The sequence below is a fragment of the Oncorhynchus tshawytscha genome, linkage group LG10 (assembly GCF_018296145.1).
Source record: "Oncorhynchus tshawytscha isolate Ot180627B linkage group LG10, Otsh_v2.0, whole genome shotgun sequence".
Taxonomy (NCBI): Eukaryota; Metazoa; Chordata; class Actinopteri; order Salmoniformes; family Salmonidae; genus Oncorhynchus; species Oncorhynchus tshawytscha.
The window spans coordinates 78,404,728-78,427,766 of NC_056438.1; the positions used below are offsets into that span (position 1 = coordinate 78,404,728).

General features: G+C 43.7%; 1 protein-coding gene across 2 annotated transcripts in view; it reads right to left on the reverse strand.

The window, feature by feature from the left end:
• Positions 1-6,211: 6,211 nt before the first annotated feature.
• Positions 6,212-23,039, reverse strand: part of LOC112260927 (CTD small phosphatase-like protein) — a 44,281-nt gene continuing 27,453 nt past the window's right edge. Inside the window, exons 2-8 of one of the 2 annotated variants that reach the window (XM_024436308.2) lie at positions 20,766-20,923; positions 20,259-20,291; positions 17,095-17,196; positions 13,968-14,024; positions 11,690-11,782; positions 9,752-9,937; positions 6,212-9,501 (exon numbers count right to left, since the gene is read on the reverse strand). In XM_024436308.2, coding sequence (XP_024292076.2) covers positions 9,376-9,501; positions 9,752-9,937; positions 11,690-11,782; positions 13,968-14,024; positions 17,095-17,196; positions 20,259-20,291; positions 20,766-20,923 — 755 coding nt within the window. In that variant the 3' untranslated portion in view covers positions 6,212-9,375. The remainder of the gene's footprint in view (positions 9,502-9,751; positions 9,938-11,689; positions 11,783-13,967; positions 14,025-17,094; positions 17,197-20,258; positions 20,292-20,765; positions 20,924-23,039) is intronic. The other variant, XM_024436309.2, reaches the window with a different exon arrangement.

A 23,039-nucleotide genomic window follows, 5' to 3' on the forward strand; every position in this document is an offset into this window, starting at 1 on the left:
AATCTACACACAATACCCCATAATGACAAAGCAAAAACAGGTTTAGAAATGTTTGCTAATTAGATAAAAAAAATTAAAAAACAGAAATACCTTATTCACATAAGTATTCAGACCCTTTGCTATGAGACTCGACATTGAGATGTTTCTACAACTTGATTGGAGTCCACCTGTGGAAAATTCAATTGATTGGACATGATTTGAAAAGGCACAGACCTGTCTATATAAAAAGGTCCCAGAGTTGACAGTGCATGTCAGAGCGAAAACCAAGCCATGAGGTCAATGGAATTGTCCGTAGAGCTCAGACAGGATTGTGTCAGATCTGGGGAAGGGTAACAAAAAAATGTCTGCAACATTGAATTTCCCCAAGAACACAGTGGCCTACATCATTTGTTTTTAAAATGTAAACTTTATTTAACTAGGCAAGTCAGTTACAAACAAATTCTTATTTACAATGACAGCCTAGGAACAGTGGGATAACTACCTTGTTCAGGGGGGGGGCAGAAAGACAGATTTTTACCTTGTCAGCTCAGAGATTTGATCTAGCAACCTTTCGGTTACTGGCCCAACGCTCTAACCACTAGGCTACCTGCCGCCCCATATTTACAATGACGGCCTACCCTAGCCAAACCCGGACGACTCTGGGCCAATTGTGCGCCGCCCTATGGGATTCCCAATCATAGCCGGATGTGATACAGCCTGGATTCAAACCATGGACTGTAGTGATGCCTCTTGCACTTAGATGCAGTGCCTTAGACCGCCGCGCCACTCGGGAGCCCAATTCTTAAATTGAAGAAGATTGGAACCACCAAAACTCTTCCTGGAGCTGGCCCCCCAGCCAAACTGAGCAATAGGGGAGAAGGGCCTTGGTCAGGGAGGTTACCAAGAACCCAATGGTCACCATGACAGAGCTCCAGAGTTCCTCTGTGGAGATGGGAGAGCCTTCCAGACTATCTCTGCAGCACTACACCAATCAGGATTTTATGGTAGAGTGGCCAGATGGAAGCCACTCCTCAGTTAAAAGCACATGACAGCCCACTTGGAGTTTGCCAAAAGGCACCTAAAGACTCTCAGACCATGAGAAACAATATTATCTGGTCTGATGAAACCAAGATTGAACTCTTTGTCACATCTGGAGGAAACCTGGCACCATCCCTACGGTGAAGCCTGGTGGTGGCAGCATGATGCTGTAGGGATGTTTTTCAGCAGCAGGGACTGGGAGACTAGTCAGGATCGAGGGAAAGATGAACAGAGCAAAGTACAGAGGGATCCTTGATGAAATCCTGCTCCAGAGCGCTCAGGACCTTTAGACTGAGGCAACGGTTCACCTTCCAACAGGACAATGACTCTGAGCACACAGCCAAGACAATGCAGGAGTGGCTTCGGGACAAGTCTCAATGTCCTTGAGTGGCCCAGCCAGAGCCCAGACTTAAACCCGATCTAACATCTCTGGAGAGACCTGACAGAGCTTGAGGATCTGCAGAGAAGAATAAGAGAAACTACACATACATGTGTGCCAAGCTTGTAGCGTCCTACACAAGAAGACTCGAGGCTGTAATCACTGCCAAAGGTACTTCAACAAAGTACTGAGTAAAGGGTCTGAATACTTATGTAAACTTATGTAAACATAAATACTTATGTAAATGTGATCAGTTTTTTTATTTGTAATAATCTTGAAAAAACATCTAAAGACCTGTTTTTGCTTTGTCATTATGGGGTATTGTGCTGTCATTATGGGGTATTGTGATGTCATTATGGGGTATTGTGATGTCATTATGGGTTATTGTGCTGTCATTATGGGGTATTGTGATGTCATTATGGGCTATTGTGATGTCATTATGGGGTATTGTGGTGTCATTATGGGGTATTGGGATGTCATTATGGGGTATTGTGATGTCATTATGGGGTATTGTGATGTCATTATGGGGTATTGTGGTGTCATTATGGGGTATTGTGGTGTCATTATGGGGTATTGGGATGTCATTATGGGGTATTGTGATGTCATAGGGGGTATTGTGATGTCATTATGGGGTATTGTGCTGTCATTATGGGGTATTGTGATGTCATTATGGGGTATTGTGCTGTCATTATGGGGTATTGTGATGTCATTATGGGGTATTGTGATGTCATTATGGGGTATTGTGTGTCGACTGATGAGAACAAAAAAAATGGTATCCCTTTTAGAATAAGGCTGTAACTTAACAAAATGTGGAAAAAGGTCAAGGGGTCTGAATAGTTTCTAAATGCGCTGTATGTGATATCAACCAAGTATAATATGTACATGTTTAATTTGTTCTGGGAAAATGCAATCTCTGATAAATTAAGAAAACAAATGAATTGTTTGTGCTATCAGTTGGTGTCAGTAATTCACAGTTAATCAAATGTTTTTTTTTAAATTCAACCGTTACTACCAAATATCTGTACTAATTATGAGCATCGAGTGTGGGGAAATGCACTCATGAAATATTATATTACGTACTGTGTTCCATGGGTCACGTAAGTATTAGACAATGTAGAGTTGGGTACCACTGACTCTAGTCGACAAAAACACATCAAGCTGGCACTGTGTAACCGTGTAGCTCCTCAACTCCCCAATCTGCCCTTAAGATTCTTCCTAATATTGAGTTGCCTCCCCCTCAATTAGTCGGGTCATGAACTCTTAGGTGTCCAAAGCGTTCCACGGGGATGGTGGCACATGTTGATTCCAATGCTTCCCAGTTGTATCAATGTGGCTCGATGTCCATTGGGTGGTGGACCATTCTTGATACACACAGGAAACTCAGCAGCGTTGCAGTTCTTGACAAACTGGTGTGCCTGGCACCTACTACCATACCCTGTTCAAAAAAGGTACTTCAATATTTTGTCTTGCCCAATCACAAATAGGCCTACACAACCCATATCTCAAGGCTTAAAAATCCTTCTTATACCCGTCTCCTCCTCTTCATCTTCGCCAGTGGAGGCTGCTGAGGAGAGGACGGCTCATAGTAATGGCTGGAACGAAGCGAATGGAATGGCATCAAACACATGGAAACATCATCTTTCAAGTACTTGATACCATTCCAGCCATTACCACGAGCTTGTCCTCCCCAGTTAAGGTGCCACCAACCTCCTGTGGTCTACACTGATTGAAGTGGATTTAACAAGTGACATCAATAAGGGGGTCATAGCTTTCACCTGGATAGTTTGTCATGCAAAGAGCAGGTGTTGATAATCTTTTGTACTTATACTTAAATCGTCCGTCATTTAGTGAAAACCGATTCAACTTGCCACGGGCTTATCAATCAATTGAGAAAAAAAAGTGCAAAAAAAAAAGACTTATTTTCTTAAAAAGGTGCTTTATTGTGACAAGGAAGAAAATATGCTCCAAAATCATAATTACTGTAATAAATTTTAAAAAACACTGTACAGCAATGTCCCTCTCTGACCTGCTGGGGTTTGAGAGACTCAGATGGAGTCACCACAGGGCCTGTAATTCAGTCTCACAGGAGGAGTGCTGATCTAGAATCAGTTTAACCTTTTAAAATCAATAATCAACAAGAAATGGGGACCTGATCCTAGATCAGCACTAGTACTCGACACTAAATACAGGCCCAGATCTCTCGGTCACTTCAGTCTTCTCTGACGATCCTTTTGCTTCAATCAAACAATGTCTCGTCTAGCCTTACCTTAGCTTTAAACTGTTTAGCAATATATTAATCACAACTGACAAATCAATATCACAAGTCATGCCTGAAGGTATAGGTTGGTAGCGGGTAAGGGCTAGTATGGGTCGGGATATGGGCTGGCAGGGGTTGGTAGGGGCCGGTATGGGTTGGTAGGGAACGGTATGGGTTGGTAGGGAACGGTATGGGTCGGTAGGGAACGGTATGGGTCGGTGGGGGACGGTATAGGTTGGTAGGGGCCGGTATGTGTCGGTAGGGGCCGGTATGTGTCGTTAGGGGCCGGTATGGGTCGGTAGGGAACGGTATGGGTTGGTAGGGAACGGTATGGGTTGGTAGGGGCCGGTATGGGTTGGTAGGGAACGGTATGGGTTGGTAGGGCATGAAATAAATATGCGGTATGAAGGTATGGGTTGTTAGGGGCCGGTATGTGTCGGTAGGGGCCGGTATGTGTCGGTAGGGGCCGGTATGTGTCGGTAGGGGCCGGTATGTGTCGTTAGGGGCCGGTATGTGTCGTTAGGGGCCGGTATGTGTCGTTAGGGGCCGGTATGTGTCGTTAGGGGCCGGTATGGGTCGGTAGGGAACGGTATGGGTTGGTAGGGAACGGTATGGGTTGGTAAGGAACGGTATGGGTCGGTAGGGAACGGTATGGGTCGGTAGGGAACGGTATGGGTCGGTAGGGCATGAAATAAATATGCGGTATGAAGGTATGGGTTGCATTTAACATTTTATTACAATTGAAAGACGGCAAAGAAATGTTGATAGTGTGGAGAGTACAGGGTGAAAACAAAAACATGGACACTCAAAAGTACACCAATTAGAAGAGAAAGCAACACAAATAATCTGACAAAGAATACCAACTGAACTTCCCTGTGAGTTGAAATCGGAGACTGGTAGAAGACTGTGTTAAACAAGGACATGTGTGATCGTGTGTGACTGAATGCAGTGTCTGACACATCATACATACACCTAGTCTTCATGTACAGTAACTAATCATTCAAGGGGTTTTCTTTATTTAAAAAAAAAAAGATTTTCTACATTGTAGAATAATAGCGAAGACGTCAAAACTATGAAATAACACATGTGGAATCATATAGTAACCAAAAAAGTGTTAAATCAAAATATATTTTATATTTAAGATTCTTCAAAGTAGCCACCCTTTGCCTTGATGACAGCTTTGCACACTCTTGGCATTCGCTCAACCAGCTTCATGAGGTAGTCACCTGGAATGCATTTCAATTAACAGGTGTGTCTTGTTAAAAGTTCATTTGTGGAATTTCTTTCCTTCTTAATGCGTTTGATACAGTTGTGTTGTGAGAAGGTAGGGGTGATATACAGAAGATAGCCCTATTTGGTAAAACACCAAAGTCCATATTATGGCAAGAACAGCTCAAATATGCAAAGAGAAACGACAGTCCATCATTACTTGAAGACATGAAGGTCAGTAAATCCGGAAAATTTCAAGAACTTTGAAAGTTTCTTAAAGTGCAGTCGCACTATAATGAAACAGGCTCTTATGAGGACCGCCACAGGAAAGGAAGACACAGAGTTACCTCTGTTGCAGAGGATAAGTTCATGAGAGAATTATCAGTCTCAGAAATGGCAGACCAAGAATGTGAGATTTTTGGTTCCAACCGCTGTGGTCTTTGTGAGACGCAGAGAAGTTGAACAGATGATCTCTGCATGTGTGGTTCCAACTGTGAAGGATGGAGGTGGGATGCTTTGCTGGTGACACTGTCAGTGATTAATTTAGAATTCAAGGCACACTTAACCAGCATGGCTACCACATCACTCTGCAGGGAAACGCCATCCCATCTGGTTTGCGTTTAGTGGGTCTATCATTTGTTTATCAATAGGACAATGACCCCATTTAACCAAGAAGGAGAGTGATGGTGTGCTGTATCAGATGGCCTGGCCTCCACAATCACCCGACCTCAACCCAATTGAGATGGTTTGGGATGAGTGAATGAAAAGCTGGTTGAGAGAATGCCAAGAGTGTGCAAAGCCGTCATCAAGGCAAAGGGTGGCTACTTTGGAGAATCTCAAATATAAAATATATTTTGATTTGTTGAACACTTTTTTGGTTACTACAGGATTCCATATGTGTTATTTCATAGTTTTGATGTCGTCACTATTATTCTACAATGTAGAAAATAGTACAAATAAAGAAAAACCCTTGAATGAGTAGCTGTGTCCAAACTTTTGACTGGTACTGTAATGTGAGGTAAAAGAGTTCTGATTGAAAACGGAATTCAATAGATGTCGTCACCAACACCTGTTTTCTCAAAGTGTGCTAGAGATGTTCGTCATCACAGAGAGAGAGAGAGAGACGTTACCGTGCTGAGAGAAGACAAATTAAAAACACCAGCTGGATAAAAATGGGCAACTTTTTCAAAACCAAATACTGACAAAGGTAACTAGAAAAATATCACAATGATATGAACAACAGTTTGAGAGAGAGAGAGAGAGAGAGAGAGAGAGAGAGAGAGAGAGAGAGAGAGAGAGAGAGAGAGAGAGAGAGAGAGAGAGAGAGAGAAACCCAGTAATACTTGAAACCCAGTAATACTTTCGATTACACTAAAGGGCATTCATTGCATTACAAACAAGTAACATATTGAAAGCATGACACCCCAATCATCAGCAATAATACACAAACATTATTATTAAAATGTCCATGTCAACAACCACAGGTTGACAATATGGTACACCAAGACCCCATAGGAGCTACCAACAGTAGCCTGCCTACCAAAATCACTGTGAAAACCTTAAGGTCTAAACACACTGTGCCAACCATTAAAAGCAGTGGGTGACCGTCCTATTGCCTCTGAACAGATCATCATTTTCTGTTCCATTTCTCGAACGAATCGCACCGCTCGTCGACACCCAGCAGGTGATCACGTGACCACCTGCTGCTTTTACCCATTGGTCAGGACATTGTGTTTCTTCCTGGTCTATGATGTTATAGCTAGACTAGATACCTTGGGATTCATGACGGAGAATTGCTTTAAGGCATTATTACCATGCCGAGGTATCCTGCGGTCCTTTAGCAGTGCCCAGAGTGTTACAACAGAACCTGCATTCACTGTTCAGACTCCTACACAATGAGATGGGAGAGACAGGAGTTTTCCCTAATCAGATCAGAGAGTCAAGTCAATCAGCTTTTAGTTTCTTTGCATTCCATGTATGGAACAACCTACAGAGTTCTCTACAACAGGATGTCCATGTTTGGAACAACCTACAGAGTTCTCTACAATAGGATGTCCATGTATGGAACAACCTACAGAGTTCTCTACAACAGGATGTCCATGTATGGAACAACCTACAGAGTTCTCTACAATAGGATGTCCATGTATGGAACAACCTACAGAGTTCTCTACAACAGGATGTCCATGTTTGGAACAACCTACAGAGTCTCTACAACAGGATGTCCATGTTTGGAACAACCTACAGAGTTCTCTACAACAGGATGTCCATGTTTGGAACAACCTACAGAGTCTCTACAACAGGATGTCCATGTATGGAACAACCTACAGAGTTCTCTACAACAGGATGTCCATGTTTGGAACAACCTACAGAGTTCTCTACAACAGGATGTCCATGTATGGAACAACCTACAGAGTTCTCTACAACAGGATGTCCATGTATGGAACAACCTACAGAGTTCTCTACAACAGGATGTCCATGTATGGAACAACCTACAGAGTTCTCTACAACAGGATGTCCATGTATGGAACAACCTACAGAGTTCTCTACAACAGGATGTCCATGTATGGAACAACCTACAGTCTCTACAACAGGATGTCCATGTATGGAACAACCTACAGTCTCTACAACAGGATGTCCATGTATGGAACAACCTACAGTCTCTACAACAGGATGTTCTGGTGCCTCTCGGCAGTTCAACATGCTGAATGGGGACCACCTTGCTGAGGAATGTGACCGTTTTTTCTTGAAAATGTATTTGTAAATTGTTGAATTTGTATTGTATTTTGTAACGCGCCAAAATAAATTAATACAACAGGCCCTGGTAATAGCCAATAACAACAGGCCCTGGTAATAGCCAATAACAACAGGCCCTGGTAATAGCCAATAACAATGGGGCCAGAGTATTTCCTGATCAGGTCACATGGTATGGGGGGGGAAACACTCTGCCCTAACACTGACCCAGGTTGAGTCTCCTGAAAGTTATTGCCCATGGTTACAGTACTGTTTCCGTGTGTGTCCTCAGGACTCAAGTCAGGCACTGCGGTGAGGAGAAACATGGCACTCTACCCATTAGAATACTGTACAACATCAGGACTGCATCCCAAACTACACCCTAACTCCAATGTAGTGCACTACTTTGGACCATGCTCAACAGTAGTGCACTAAATAGGGAATAGGGACGTTTGGGACGCACACTAGATCACTGGAAACAATGAGGGGGATACCATGGCAACAGTGTACCACTGGGGGGGATTTGTATGGGTTACCGCCTCCCGAAGGATATTTTTTGTTTGTTGCTAGACTTATATCCATGTGCAGAAATAAAATGACTTGCATGCTAGTTAAAAACTAGCAGACTATAAATAATTAACTGGATTGCTAACAAAGTAGGATTAATTCACTTCAAAACATAACTGAATAGCATTCGTTAACTGGCAAAACTCTTTAAAATAGACTGAGCTAAACCCCTACTTAGATTTTAACAATTGAAATCACTTTTTGGCAAAAACGAATAAAAGAAATACATTGAGAAATGTTGGCACAAATTCAACTATGGTTCAGGATGTTTTTCTCAAAATTCAGCCTAATTGCTATGTAGAAAGTTACATATTCCTTTGCTTCTTACAACAAATTAACCATAATACACTATTCTAAGGTATAGTGAAGACGGCAAGATAAAGAGAAAATAAAACGCTTATATGGTGTCAAAAAGAAGAGAATATAACGTGTAACCAATACAAGGTATGACAACCTCCTAAAATAAAAACAGTGGTTTGTTATAAAGAATCATAGCGGTCTCCATTTTAAAGTATAGACAGAATTCAATAAAAAGACTTGAAGAAGTATTCTGAAAATATGCCATGTACAAAATATCTCCTCATAACCACATTCAAACAAGGCACTTCATTCGGTAAGAAAGGGAAAACAGTGAATCACAGTCCTTTCAAACTACCAGACACTGCCTGATGCATAGCAACAATACAAGGACCTAATACTCAGACTGAATTTATCGGTTATCTTCACAAAAAAAAAAAAAAAAAAAAAAAAAACATTTCCACACAAAATATAGATTTTTGGTTAAAAGTAACAACTCTGCCTGTTAGTCAGTGTCACAACACAAGACTAGAGTTTCTTCCTTTGCGTCCATTCCCTCAAATCAAAAACGCATTCTGCCGTTCCATACAAATCTTCTAACCGATGATGTCACAGTCGAGCTTCCTGGTTCCGCCACTGTGCTCCATGGGAGTTGGAGTATTCTCCACTCTGACTACAGTGAGCCCCCAGCCTCTAGGGGAGGATACCATAGCGGAGAGAGGTGTACTGTTTGGGGTGTCTGGTGTTGGGTTACACACTACAATCCACAGTGTGACTCCAGGTTGCCCCTAGGGGCCGGAGGCCGGGAAATCTGTCTAAGCCTGAGCGATGGTGTGTCGTTAAAGAGGCAGAGTGAGAAAGAAAGAGAAAGAGAGAGAGAGAAAGAGAGAGAAAAGAGGAAGATGGGGTTACCCTGGTGCTACCTGCCCCGGAGGTTCTGCAACACACCATACACCTCTTCCTCTCTGCTCAGGCCCTCGAAGAAGGGCAGCAGGTCCTGTAGCTCTGTGTCGCTCAGATCATCAAACCACGACTGGACCGGCACCTGAGGAGACAGACAGCACATGCTGGTTCAGTTGGGTCTACTGTGTGTAATGGCTTTTGGTTCCGGCCCTGCACTAAACACACCTGATTCAAGTGATCAACGTCTAGATCAGCAGCTGATTAGAAGAATCGCGTGTGTTAGAGCAGGGCTGGAATAAAACCTGGCGGGGTCAGTAGCTCCAAAGGAAGATCATTAGGTCAGTGGCAGGAGAGTTGTCTGCCACACACAGAGGCGTAACTAGCGAACTCACAGCGTTCTCGGGGTGGAAGATGTAGGAGGCAGGAGAGTTGTCCAGTATGATGACGTTACTGAGCTCTCTACCCAGCCTGCTTAGGTCCTTAACATAGTTCCCCCGGTGAAACACACATGACTCCCGGAACAGACGGGCTCGGAACACACCCCATTGGTCCAGAAGATCCGCCACAGGGTCAGCATACTGGACACACACGGGTCAAAAAGGTTACTACTACAGGTCAGGGGTCAGACATCAAAAGGTCAAAGAAGACACTGTACAGAGATGGAAGCAGGAAGCTCTGAAGCTACCGTGTCACAACTACCACTAACTAGCCTGTTAGTGCAATCATGCTATCAAACCTTTGGCACGAAAAGGAGTGACATGTTGGCACAAACAGACTGGTACCCAGGCTAGACTAGCACATCTTAGTGATTTAATGCAGCTGCTTACTGACATGGTTGGTAGTCTCCGTAGGACAGGGAGATCCCACTACTGAAGGGAAGGAAACTTTGAAAATGGGAGACGCTCATTTACCACACAGACAGTTGACACTTGCCCAGACAGAGATCGGCTCAAAGAGATGGACAAGAGGAGGGAGAAGATAGATATTAACGCAGGAAGAACAGAAGGGAGTAGATAGATATTAACGCAGGAAGAACAGAAGACAGGAGGTGGGACAGAAGAAACAGAAACCAAAACAATGAGAACAGAGCCATGTCCCAAATGGCACCCTATTCCCTATAGTGGACTACTAGAGTATGCACCCTATTCCCTATAGTGGACTACTAGAGTATGCACCCTATAGTAGACTACTAGAGTATGCACCCTATTCCCTATAGTGGACTACTAGAGTATGCACCCTATAGTAGACTACTAGAGTATGCACCCTATTCCCTATAGTGGACTACTAGAGTATGCACCCTATTCCCTATAGTGGACTACTAGAGTATGCACCCTATAGTAGACTAATAGAGCATGCACCCTATTCCCTATAGTGAACTACAAGAGTATGCACCCTATAGTAGACTACTAGAGTATGCACCCTATTCCCTATAGTGGACTACTAGAGTATGCACCCTATTCCCTATAGTGGACTACAAGAATACGCACCCTATTCCCTATAGTGGACTACTAGAGTATGCACCCTATTCCCTATAGTGGACTACTAGAGTATGCACCCTATTCCCTATAGTGGACTACTAGAGTATGCACCCTATAGTAGACTACTAGAGTATGCACCCTATTCCCTATAGTAGACTACTAGAGAATGCACCCTATTCCCTATAGTGAACTACAAGAGTATGCACCCTATTCCCTATAGTAGACTACTAGAGTATGCACCCTATTCCCTATAGTGAACTACAAGAGTACGCACCCTATTCCCTATAGTGGACTACTAGAGTATGCACCCTATTCCCTATAGTGGACTACTAGAGTATGCACCCAATTCCCCATAGTGGAATAGTAGAGTATGCACCCTACAGTAAACTACTTGAGTATGTACCATGTTCCCTATAGTGGACTACTAGAGTATGCACCCAATTCCCCATAGTGGAATAGTAGAGTATGCACCCTACAGTAAACTACTTGAGTATGTACCATGTTCCCTATAGTGGACTACTAGAGTATGCACCCTATTCCCTATAGTGGACTACTAGAGTATGTACCCTATAGTAGACTACTAGAGTATGCACCCCATTCCCTATAGTGGACTACTAGAGTACACACCCTATTCCCTATAGTGGACTACTAGAGTACACACCCTATTCCCTATAGTAGACTACTAGAGTATGTACCCTATAGTAGACTACTAGAGTATGCACCCTATTCCCTATAGTAGACTACTAGAGTATGTACCCTATAGTAGACTACTAGAGTATGCACCCTATTCCCTATAGTAGACTACCAGAGTATGTCAGACAAGTGACAAAGGATTAGAGTTGTTGAAAGTACCTTTGCGAGACTAGCCGTGAAGAGAACACATTCAAACAGCTCTCCCATCTTCTGCAGGAACTCATCCACATGAGGTCTCTTCAGCACGTACACCTGCAACCACAGATTAATATAGGATGATTAAAAAAAAACATGTGTTTTATGTGAGAAGTAGGCATTGGTCTGAAGCAGGAAAATAAATGAAATTCACATGAGCACCACAATGCCTACCCCACCCATGCTCTGCCAAGGTTTTCCAGCACACAGATTTGACCTACTACAGAAGCTACTGTATATTGGTCTATTGCACTTCAAACAGTGTGTATGCAGGTTGTTTAGGATTCAAAACTTCTCAAACAGCCTAATCATCTAATTTCCTTGGTTTTTACACCAGCAGGTGTAAAACACAACATTATTACACAACATTATAATACATCATAACACAGCAATACAAGTCAAGTAAAAAGTACACAAAAATAACAAATGGCAACAGAAATAATACAGTTGTTAGTATTTATTTAACATTAACAGCTGATTTTCCAGAGAGAAGCGGGGAAAAAAACAAAACAGAAACCCATTTAAGCCAATAAGGAGAACTCAGGGTAAATGTTCCAGCTCTCTTTTAACAAGACAATATGAGGAAAGAGGAAGTTCCTAGAAAATACACACAATAATCACCATGTAGCCTACCCATTAACTGTTTACATACTCTGGTCGTACAGCAGGTCAGCCACCAGGGGGAGACTCGTCAAGGCCTGGTGACAGACGGAGTAAACATCACGAGGCGATGGCTCCATCTGCTGGACGTGCCAGGTCACGACGGGCTCTCTGGCCAGGACTAATTGGGGCTGATTGGGGATTGGTGAGTAATCAAAGGCTGATTGCTCACCAGCTGTACAAGTCCCATAAAGCTGCCAGAAGGGCAGCACACAGGGAAGAGACTGAGGGAGGAAAGGACTCCTGTATATTTGGGGATGGTAACAGGAGTGAGTTCAGTGTTTGATCCTCGCAGGAAACAGCAAGACCCGATCCCAGAGAGGGTGTCCTGGGGGATACAGTAAGACCCGGAGCCCAGAAGACGGTATCCCAGAGAGGGTGTCCTGGGGGATACAGTAAGACCCGGAGCCCAGAAGAAGGGATCCCGGAGAGTGTCTCCTGGGGGATACAGTAAGACCTGGAGCCCAGAAGAAGGGATCCCGGAGAGGGTCTCCTGGGGGATACAGTAAGACCCGGAGCCCAGAAGAAGGGATCCCGGAGAGGGTCTCCTGGGGGATACAGTAAGACCCGGAGCCCAGAAGACGGTATCCCGGAGAGGGTCTCCTGGGGGATACAGTAAGACCCGGAGCCCAGAAGACGGTATCCCGGAGAGGGTCTCCTGGGGGATACAGTAAGACCCGGAGCACAGAAGACGGTATCCCGGAGAGGGTCTCCTGGGGGATACAGTAAGACCCGGAGATTTTTTAAAAAGTGTGTAGAGAGGTCGTGGCGCTCCGTCAATCAGCTGGTGTACGCATTTCAGGGAACACAATCCTCCCACCTTGCCATTAAGCAGCGTGTTCCTGGGATGTAGCGTAGGAGGTGGCGCAGTAGTACACACACACACACACACCAGTCTCTGTCCAATGGTACTCAAAGATGCTCTTTAACATCGTGTGTGTGTCGGGACTGTGTCAAAACTACGCACGGAAGAATGGTCATAATGTCTCCTCCTAGAAGCGAACCCAGGACCTTCAGATCCCATGGCGACGACGTTGAAACAAACCCGGTTGTGAACGCATCATCTCGACACGATTTAAATGGACAGTCTGGTGATTGACAGGAAACGTTTGTTGAGCACTCACTACTGAGCATTTATTTATACAACCAGTGTTTTGGGGTCATACACCTGAAACCAGTCAGAATTACAACAACTACAATCACTGATCATACACACATTAAGTCGAACAATCACACCGCAATCCTCTTACTCTTTCCCAGACCAGTAGCAGTAGCCGCCATCCAGTTCAAGTAATCATGAACAGGCCAACCAGGATACACACAGCCTATCCTGGATTACTTGAACTGGGTCACAACCTTTCTCCTCCTCCTCTTCTTCTTCTTCTTCTGGAGTTGAGCTCAGAGGAACTGGGAGCAACAGTGGAACATTTGGTCGGATTTTGAAAGACTTGTGAAAATATCAAACTTACAATTTGTCATTTCTGACAACACCGTTGGAGACACTAATGACTGCGGTGCACATAATCAAATAACCAGTATTTAAAAGTGAACAAAGACAGAGACAGTAGTGATCCTACAGTACCTGATGAACTGTGCCATCTATCTCCACGGGGACTATGAAGTCAGCATTGCTAATGGGCTGCAAGAGAGAAGAGATAAAACACAACATGTCAGAGTGTCTCAGAAACTGTTCCATAGTGGTGTAATACAACAGTCACACAGCAGAGGGAGAGCTTGCACAGTGCCATAGATTTTAGGCCATTTAGTCGCCTTCAAGAAAGGAAAACTAATCTTCTCCTGCTCCCTTTTAAGTATTATTCTCCTCCTCCTTCCCCTTTTCCGACAAAACAAAATCTCTATTTCTCTCTGCCTTTCTCTCTAACAAACTATAGGACACAGAGAGAGAGAGAGAGAGAGAGACTGTACCAAGTAAAAGAGAGGAGGAGGAGAAGAGGGGGATTACGAGAAAGATATTCTGGATAATGACACCAGAGGCCAAGCAAGGTCACTGTTAGTCAACAGTCTCTCTGAACTACAGTCTATCCCTGCTACTGCTGTTGACTCTCTAACATGGGACAGAACAGTCTCTACTGCTGTTGACTCTCTAACATGGGACAGAACAGTCTCTACTGCTGTCTACTGCTGTTGACTCTCTAACATGGGACAGAACAGTCTACTGCTGTTGCCTCTCTAACATGGGACAGAACAGTCTCTACTGCTGTTGACTCTCTAACATGGGACAGAACAGTCTCTACTGCTGTTGACTCTCTAACATGGGAACATGGGACAGAACAGTCTCTACTGCTGTTGACTCTCTAACATGGGACAGAACAGTCTCTACTGCTGTTGACTCTCTAACATGGGACAGAACAGTCTCTACTGCTGTTGACTCTCTAACATGGGACAGAACAGTCTCTACTGCTGTTGACTCTCTAACATGGGACAGAACAGTCTCTACTGCTGTTGACTCTCTAACATGGGACAGAACAGTCTCTACTGCTGTTGACTCTCTAACATGGGACAGAACAGTCTCTACTGCTGTTGACTCTCTAACATGGGACAGAACAGTCTCTACTGCTGTTGACTCTCTAACATGGGACAGAACAGTCTCTACTGCTGTTGACTCTCTAACATGGGACAGAACAGTCTCTACTGCTGTTGACTCTCTAACATGGGACAGAACAGTCTCTACTGCTGTTGACTCTCTAACATGGGACAGAACAGTCTCTACTGCTGTCTACTGCTGTTGACTCTAGTTAGCTACCTTTAAAAATGATTCCCCCCCTCCCAGAACAGGTGAGAAAATGGTGCTGCTCTCAGAGTTGGTTATCTATAAACTCAGACTGCTTTACAAACACACAGTGCTGCTAGCTCAAAGCAGACACATCCTGGATCTGTCCTACTGGAAGTTGTTGAGGAGGACACAGAGGTCTGTAAAGGAAACGGCTCTCTGTTGTTTTATCTGCAGCTCAGACTGCTTTTAGTGACGAGAGATACATGATTTTTGAAGTCAGTTCGATTCTTTAAAAAAAATTAACAGTTTTCAATTTCGGTTTCAATTATTTGGGTGGAATGCTGTAACACAGACTAAAACAATTAATACAAGTCCCATGAGGGTAGCGACTGCCCATTACTGCTGATCACTTTATATATTTCAGTTGTGGTATACATTACATTTGTCTTATTTGATGACTTTATTATTTAATTCCAAGTCATCTCATCTCTATAGAGCTGTTGTCTGACAAAATCACTATTTAGTAGTTCTTCAAAGTAAATAAGGCATACTTTTATGACTGCTGAATACCAACTGTCCATCACTTAGATCATATATTTTCAGGTAGAGATACCTGGTGAAGCAACAGCTGCTCTCTATATCACATGATCACGATACGTCGCTAAGCAACAGCTGCTCTATATCACATGATCACGATACATTGCTAAGCAACAGCTGCTCTCTACCTCACAATACGTCGCTAATTAACAGCTGCTCTCTATATCACCTCACGATACGTCGCTAAGTAACAGCTGCTCTCTATATCACCTCACGATACGTCACTACGCAACAGCTGCTCTATATCACCTAATCACGATACGTCGCTAAGCAACAGCTGCTCTATATCACCTCACGATATGTCGCTAAGTAACAGCTGCTCTCTATCACCTCACGATACGTCGCTAAGCAACAGCTGCTCTCTATCACCTCACGATATGTCGCTAAGTAACAGCTGCTCTATATCACCTCACGATCGGGCATTCTTCTCTCTTCTGTAGCAGTCGTAAAAGTAACACAGACCGGACAAGTAAGTGCGCACTGGATTATGGTCAGTGTAGTTAATTACCACGTTTTATGCGCTAAACTATGGAAACTACAACTCCCTACTACATCGCACAGTTCAGGCTGTATCTGATCAATGCAATGCGTGTACTGAGCTCTCAGGAAGAAAAACAAAAACAAAATGGAATTCAAATAATTGAACCGACATCTGTCAATTAGTTGTTTATTAAAACGCGAAAAATGAATGGCTCAGAACTAAGTACTTTACAAATACACGGTCTAATGGACGTGTAACCCTACATGATTACAATGAACAGACGGAGAGCAGTGGATCTAGGGGAACTCAAAGTAAAGAGGAAACTGTAGGTTAAGTCTACACATTATGACAAAGGCAAGATGAGCCTCATTCAACATACTATTTATTTGTATTTAACTAGGCAAGTCAGTTAAGAACAAATTCTTATTTACAACGACGTCCATACCGTCGGCCAAACCCGGACGACGCTGGGGCCAAATTGTGCGCCGCCCTATGGGGACTCCCAATCACGGCCGGTTGTGATACAGCCTGGAATCGAACCTAGGGTGTCTGTAGTGACGCCTCTAGCACTGAGATGCAGTGCCTTAGACCGCTGCACCACTCGGGTGCCTATGAAGGCTGATGAGGGGAGAATTAAAGCGGGAATCGTGCAGCAGTCTGTGCAGCAGACAGACAGGCATGAATTCAGGAGAAACCAATTAGATAGCTCTTCAAAGCGTGATGGAGTCTTGAGTGAGAGGCCAGCCCAGCCACTGAGCCGAGTACCAAGTTCAACTTTGTCTCAGAGGAAAATTGGTTTTGCAGAAATAATCTAACATAAAACATGAAAACTGTACATTGATAATACCAGCCTACCAGGGCTTAATTTTTTTTTCAAAAACTTTTTTTTTTTTTTACCTTGAATGAGCTGTGTACCAATGTCTCATCCAAGTCGATCACTACACACTTCTTCCCATAGTCTGATATGTTCATCTCTGGTAGGAGGAATTTGGCTGGAGGCTGAAGGAGAGAGAGAAAATATTATATGTTAGAGAATGAGATGGAGGTAGAGTAGAGAAAGAGAGGAGAGAAAGAGGAGAGAGAAAGAGAGGAGAGAGAAAGAGAGGAGAGGGAGGTAGAGAGAGGGAGGTAGAGTAGAGAAAGAGAGGAGAGAAAGAGGAGAGAGAAAGAGAGGAGAGAGAGAGGAGAGGGAGGTAGAGAGAGGGAGGTAGAGTAGAGAAAGAGAGGAGAGAAAGAGGAGAGAGGAGAGAGAAAGTGAGGAGAGAGAGAGAGAGAGAGAAAGAGGAGAGAGAAAGAGAGGAAAGAGGAGAGAGAAAGAGAGGAGAGAGAAAGAGAGGAGAGAGAAAGAGAGGAGAGGGAGCGAGGAGAGTGCATAATCAACACATTGAGATATCATTAGTTAAATGTGTGAGGCAGGGTGGATTAGCAGCCCAGTGTTAATAGTGAGTCTGGTGTTTCCCATAAAGAAAGATTAAGGGAGAGAAACATGAACACTAGCTAACACTGTGCTGGAACGGTCTGCTGGTTCTCTCTTCTGAACAGATCGGGTCTACATCGAACAGAATCAACAGACACCACGAAGGACTGAAGCTACCCATCCCTGCCCGGCATCATCTCAGAACAGGAATCCCATCATCTCTGTCCTTCCCTCTCAACACTAACCAAGTGTAAATATATATATATATATAGTGTGTTTAATCCCTCCAGATTTCTGTCTAATCTGAAGAGATTAAAGTGAACTTTCACACATTCAGACAGTAACAGGTCATGTTGCGGTCAACCAGTACAGACCGAGCCTGTGTTCCATTTCTCTCTTTTTGTTGTTTTTGTTTTACATTCCAGATACAGTGCACTACTTTTAACCAGGGTCCATAGGGGCTCTTGTCAAAAGCAGTATACTTTATAGAGAATAGGGTGCCATTTGGGACACACCCAGACAGGACTACTTTCCCCCCAAAAAATCACAGTCTGTCCTTCACAGGAACACGGGACTATATTAAACACCAGATCAATGTCGCAAACTGAAACATTTCCTACGTGGACCTGAAGTGCTATGGAAAACAGAAGCCCTCCGTGATGGAGATCGTGAAAAACGGACATGCAGCAGATCTAACCTACTCCATTAAAAAAAAAAAAAAGGTAAGACTCAGCAATAGGAGACGATAATACACACAGTGACCACGGCAACTAGTTCCCTCTGTTCCCTGCCTCGAGGCCGAAGCGGAGTCTAATGTTTAATGGACTTAGGCCTTGGGTGTCATGGTTCAGACACAGACTGTGGTAGGTGATCTAGCCAGTGTTTATCTTTACTAGCTAGATAACGAGCTCTTCTCTAATACCCTCATTAGCTAAATGGGATCAATCACATCCTACTTTCCATGAGAGCAGAATCTATGGTTGTATCCCGAATAGCACCCTGTTCCCTAAGTAGTGCATATGGCTCTAGTCAAAAGTAGTGTACTATGTAGGGAACAGGGTGCCGTTTGAGATGCAGACGTAGACTACAAGAACCAATGGGATTGAAGCTCTCACAGAGTAAGCCTATGTCTGTAAGGCAATAGCGGAAACATTTTTTTTTTTTCATAGTACATTGCTTGTGCACTATGAGTGGCGCAGCGGTCTAAGGCGCTGCATCTCAGTGCTAGTGGTGTCACTACACACCCTGGTTCGCTCCCGGGCTGTATCACAACCGGCCGTGGCCAGGACTCCCATAGGGCGACGCACAATTGGCCCAGCATCGTCCGGGTTAGGGGAGGGTTTGGTCGGGGTAGGCCGTCATTGTAAAATAAGAATTTGTTCTTAACTGACTTGCTTAGTTAATACATTTTATATATTGAAACTTTATTTAAGTGCAAAATGTAGCATAAACCTCATTGTAATCAGACAGTGTGATTTAATTATAATTTTCTTCAGCCATGTGCCTTAAGGAGGGGCAAACATGTCACCCCTACAGCTACTTTTACTGTCAAAACGTATTCAAGAGGCTTCGTAGTGGCTTCTTCTATGGCCTCTTCTTGACTTTCTACATAATTGATAGGCAGGCTGTCTAGGAGGTTCAGTTAGTTTGTTTACCTAGAGAGCGTCTCATTCTGGTCCCAACAGATTATTACGTTGTCTGTCGTTGAACCAAATTAAAAGAGAAGTAGTAGAAACAACACGTCTCTAAACTGGCTTTAGAAGCAATCCAGGAAGATTGGTCAGGCTGGCAGTTAGTGTTGTTAGGAAGTTTTTACAAATGCAACCAAACCACGTGTATCACTCATGCAGGAGACGCAATATGCTTGAACACTGTTTGATTGCTTACGAACACCTAAAAATTAAACCCACCACCATTCAGATAAGAGGACTTCAGCCCCACCCCCCAAAAAAAATCTAATTGCGATTTGTGTACCAAAATATTGCAATTTGAGATCAAAACACTTAGGATAGAAAAAGAATGATGGTTCTAATGTTATGGTTGGAATACAATGGGCATTTGGAATGCAGTTTTGTTGGCATGACAACGGAAGTAAGGGAGGAGAATGGTTGTGAGAGTAGGAACCAAAGTGTTGGTCAGTGTTTCACCATGGGACCCTAATTAGATTTAAATAGACAGGTACATTCAGACAACAAATATTTGCCTTTTCCTCTCAGATTAAGAACAAGCTGTTGCACAAACAATGCTGATATTCCACACCACTGGTACCGGCCTGTAGCAGAGCAAAAGTTTACTAGCAATATTTGTCCCATCTCAGTGGATTTAGCTAGCGATTAGCATTAGGGGTTAACACACATTTTTTTTGGCACATTTGCAGCTTAATAATGCAATTTTGATTAAAATGTGATTAATCGTGCAGCCCTACCTAGAGCCAAGACATTCAGAGCAGATACAGAGCCAAATCTTAGACTTGAGATCCATGTGCCTATAAGTCACATTTATCTCATTGGACAGCAATGAGTGACTTAATGATTTACATGATAGTCAGTCAGTCAGTGTTAGGATCACGGATCTTAAGTTAGGATTCAGCCACTTAAGGACTGAGCGGCCACATGCAGAAGGAAAGATAAATAGTGATACATACACTAGGGATAGGAATAACCTCGACCTGGTCAAACTAGACACAGAGAGAGAGAGAGAGAGAGAGAGACAGACAGAGAGACACAGATAGAGACAGAGAGAGACAGAGAGCGAGACAGAGACACAGAGAGTGAGAGCGAGACACAGAGAGAGAGAGAGTGAGACAGAGAGACAGAGAGTGAGAGCGAGACACAGAGACACAGAGAGTGAGAGCGAGACACAGAGACACAGAGAGTGAGAGCGAGACACAGAGACACAGAGAGTGAGAGCGAGACACAGAGACACAGAGAGTGAGAGCGAGACACAGAGAGAGAGAGACAGTGAGACACAGAGAGAGAGACAGTGAGACACAGAGAGAGAGAGAGCGAGAGAGCGAGAGAGAGAGAGAGAACGTCACAAACATGGAAACATAACAGTCAATGTTGAAAGATTCTGGAGTTCTTCAAAGACACTTCTATTCTTCATTGTTTATCAGACTGTTTAGAAGTATTGTGTGTGTGTGTGTGTGTACCTTTGGTTGTGTCCCATTCTCCTCTGGGGCTGGAGGCAGGGAGGTGGTTGTGTTGTTGGAGGCAGGAGGCTCCACATTGTAGTTCCTAAAGCAACAGAAGAACGTACTGAAGATGCCTGGACTCCTCTGCTTCTTCACACTGCTGTTGGACTGGGAGACTGGAGGGGGAAACAGAGGAGAGATGTTACATAACGACCTGCCTCTCTCTCGTTGCACTCCACAAGGAGACTGCCTGTTACGCAAATGCAGTAAGCCAAGGTAAGTTGCTAGCTAGCATTAAACTTATCTTAGAAAAAACAATCAATCATAATCACTAGTTAACTACACATGGTTGATGATATTACTAGATATTATCTAGCGTGTCCTGTGTTGCATATAATCTGACTGAGCATACAAGCATACAAGTATCTAAGTATCTGACTGAGCGGTGATAGGCAGAAGCAGGTGCGTAAACATTCATTCAAATAGCACCTTTTGTGCGTTTTGCCAGCAGTTCTTCGTTGTGCGTCAAGCATTGCGCTGTTTATGACGTCAAGCCTATCAACTCCCGAGATGAGGCTGGTGTGACCGAAGTGAAATGGCTGGCTAGTTAGCGCGCGCTAATAGCGTTTCAAACTTCACTCGCCCTGAGCCTTGGGGTGGTTGTTTCCCTTGCTCTGCATGGGTAACGCTGCTTCGATGTGGTGGCTTTTGTCATTGTGTTGCTGGTTCGAGCCCAGGGAGGAGCGAGGAGAGGGACGGAGGCTATACTGTTACACTGGCAATACTAAAGTGCCTATAAGAACTTCCAATAGTCAAAGGTTAATGAAATACAAATGGTAGAGAGGGAAAAAGTCCTATAATTCCTATAATAACTACAACCTAAAACTTCTTACCTGGGAATATTGAAGACTCCTGTTAAAAGGAACCACCAGCTTTCATATGTTCTCATGTTCTGAGCAAGGAACTGAAACGTTAGCACATATTGCACTTTTACATTCTTCTCCAACACTTTGGTTTTTGCATTATTTAAACCAAATTGAACATGTTTAATTATCTACTTGAGGCTAAATAGATTTTATTGATGTATTATATTAAGTTAAAATAAGTGTTAATTCAGTATTGTTGTAATTGTCATAATTACAAATACAATTACATTTTTTTTTTTTATGTTTTAAATATTTATATATATATATATTTTTTAAAATCGACCGATTAAATCAGTATCTGCTTTTTTGGTCCTCCAATAATCGGTATTGGCGTTGAAAAATCATAATCGGTCAACCTCTAGTTTAAATCAATGAATAACTCAACTTCATTATTCAGCAGAAGTATAGCACTCTGGGGGAAAAAAGAGCAGAGAGAAATACTAATGAATGATATATGAATGCACATAGCTGCTTTCCTGCAACCGAAAACAACCCGTGTGATGAAGGTAGCACACAACCCGTGTGATGAAGGTAACACACTACCCGTGTGATGAAGGTAGCACACACCCGTGTGATGAAGGTAGCACACAACCCGTGTGATGAAGGTAGCACACAACCCGTGTGATGAAGGTAGCACACAACCCGTGTGATGAAGGTAACATACTACCCGTGTGATGAAGGTAGCACACAACCCGTGTGATGAAGGTAGCACACAACTCGTGTGATGAAGGTAGCCCAACCCGTGTGATGAAGGTAGCACACAACCCGTGTGATGAAGGTAGCACACAACCCGTGTGATGAAGATGAAGGTAGCACACAACCCGTGTGATGAAGGTAGACACAACCCGTGTGATGAAGGTAGCACACAACCCGTGTGAAGGTAGCACACAACCCGTGTGATGAAGGTAGCACACAACCCGTGTGATGAAGGTAGCACAAAACCCGTGTGATGAAGGTAGCACAAAACCCGTGTGATGAAGGTAGCACAAAACCCGTGTGATGAAGGTAGCACAAAACCCGTGTGATGAAGGTAGCACAAAACCCGTGTGATGAAGGTAGCACAAAACCCGTGTGATGAAGGTAGCACAAAACCCGTGTGATGAAGGTAGCACAAACCCGTGTGATGAAGGTAGCACACAACCCGTGTGATGAAGGTAGCACACCCCGTGTGATGAAGGTAGATGAAGGTAGCACACAACCCGTGTGATGAAGGTAGCACACAACCCGTGATGAAGGTAGCACACAACCCGTGTGATGAAGGTAGCACAAAACCCCCGTGTGATGAAGGTAGCACACAACCCGTGTGATGAAGGTAGCACAAAACCCGTGTGATGAAGGTAGCACAAAACCCGTGTGATGAAGGTAG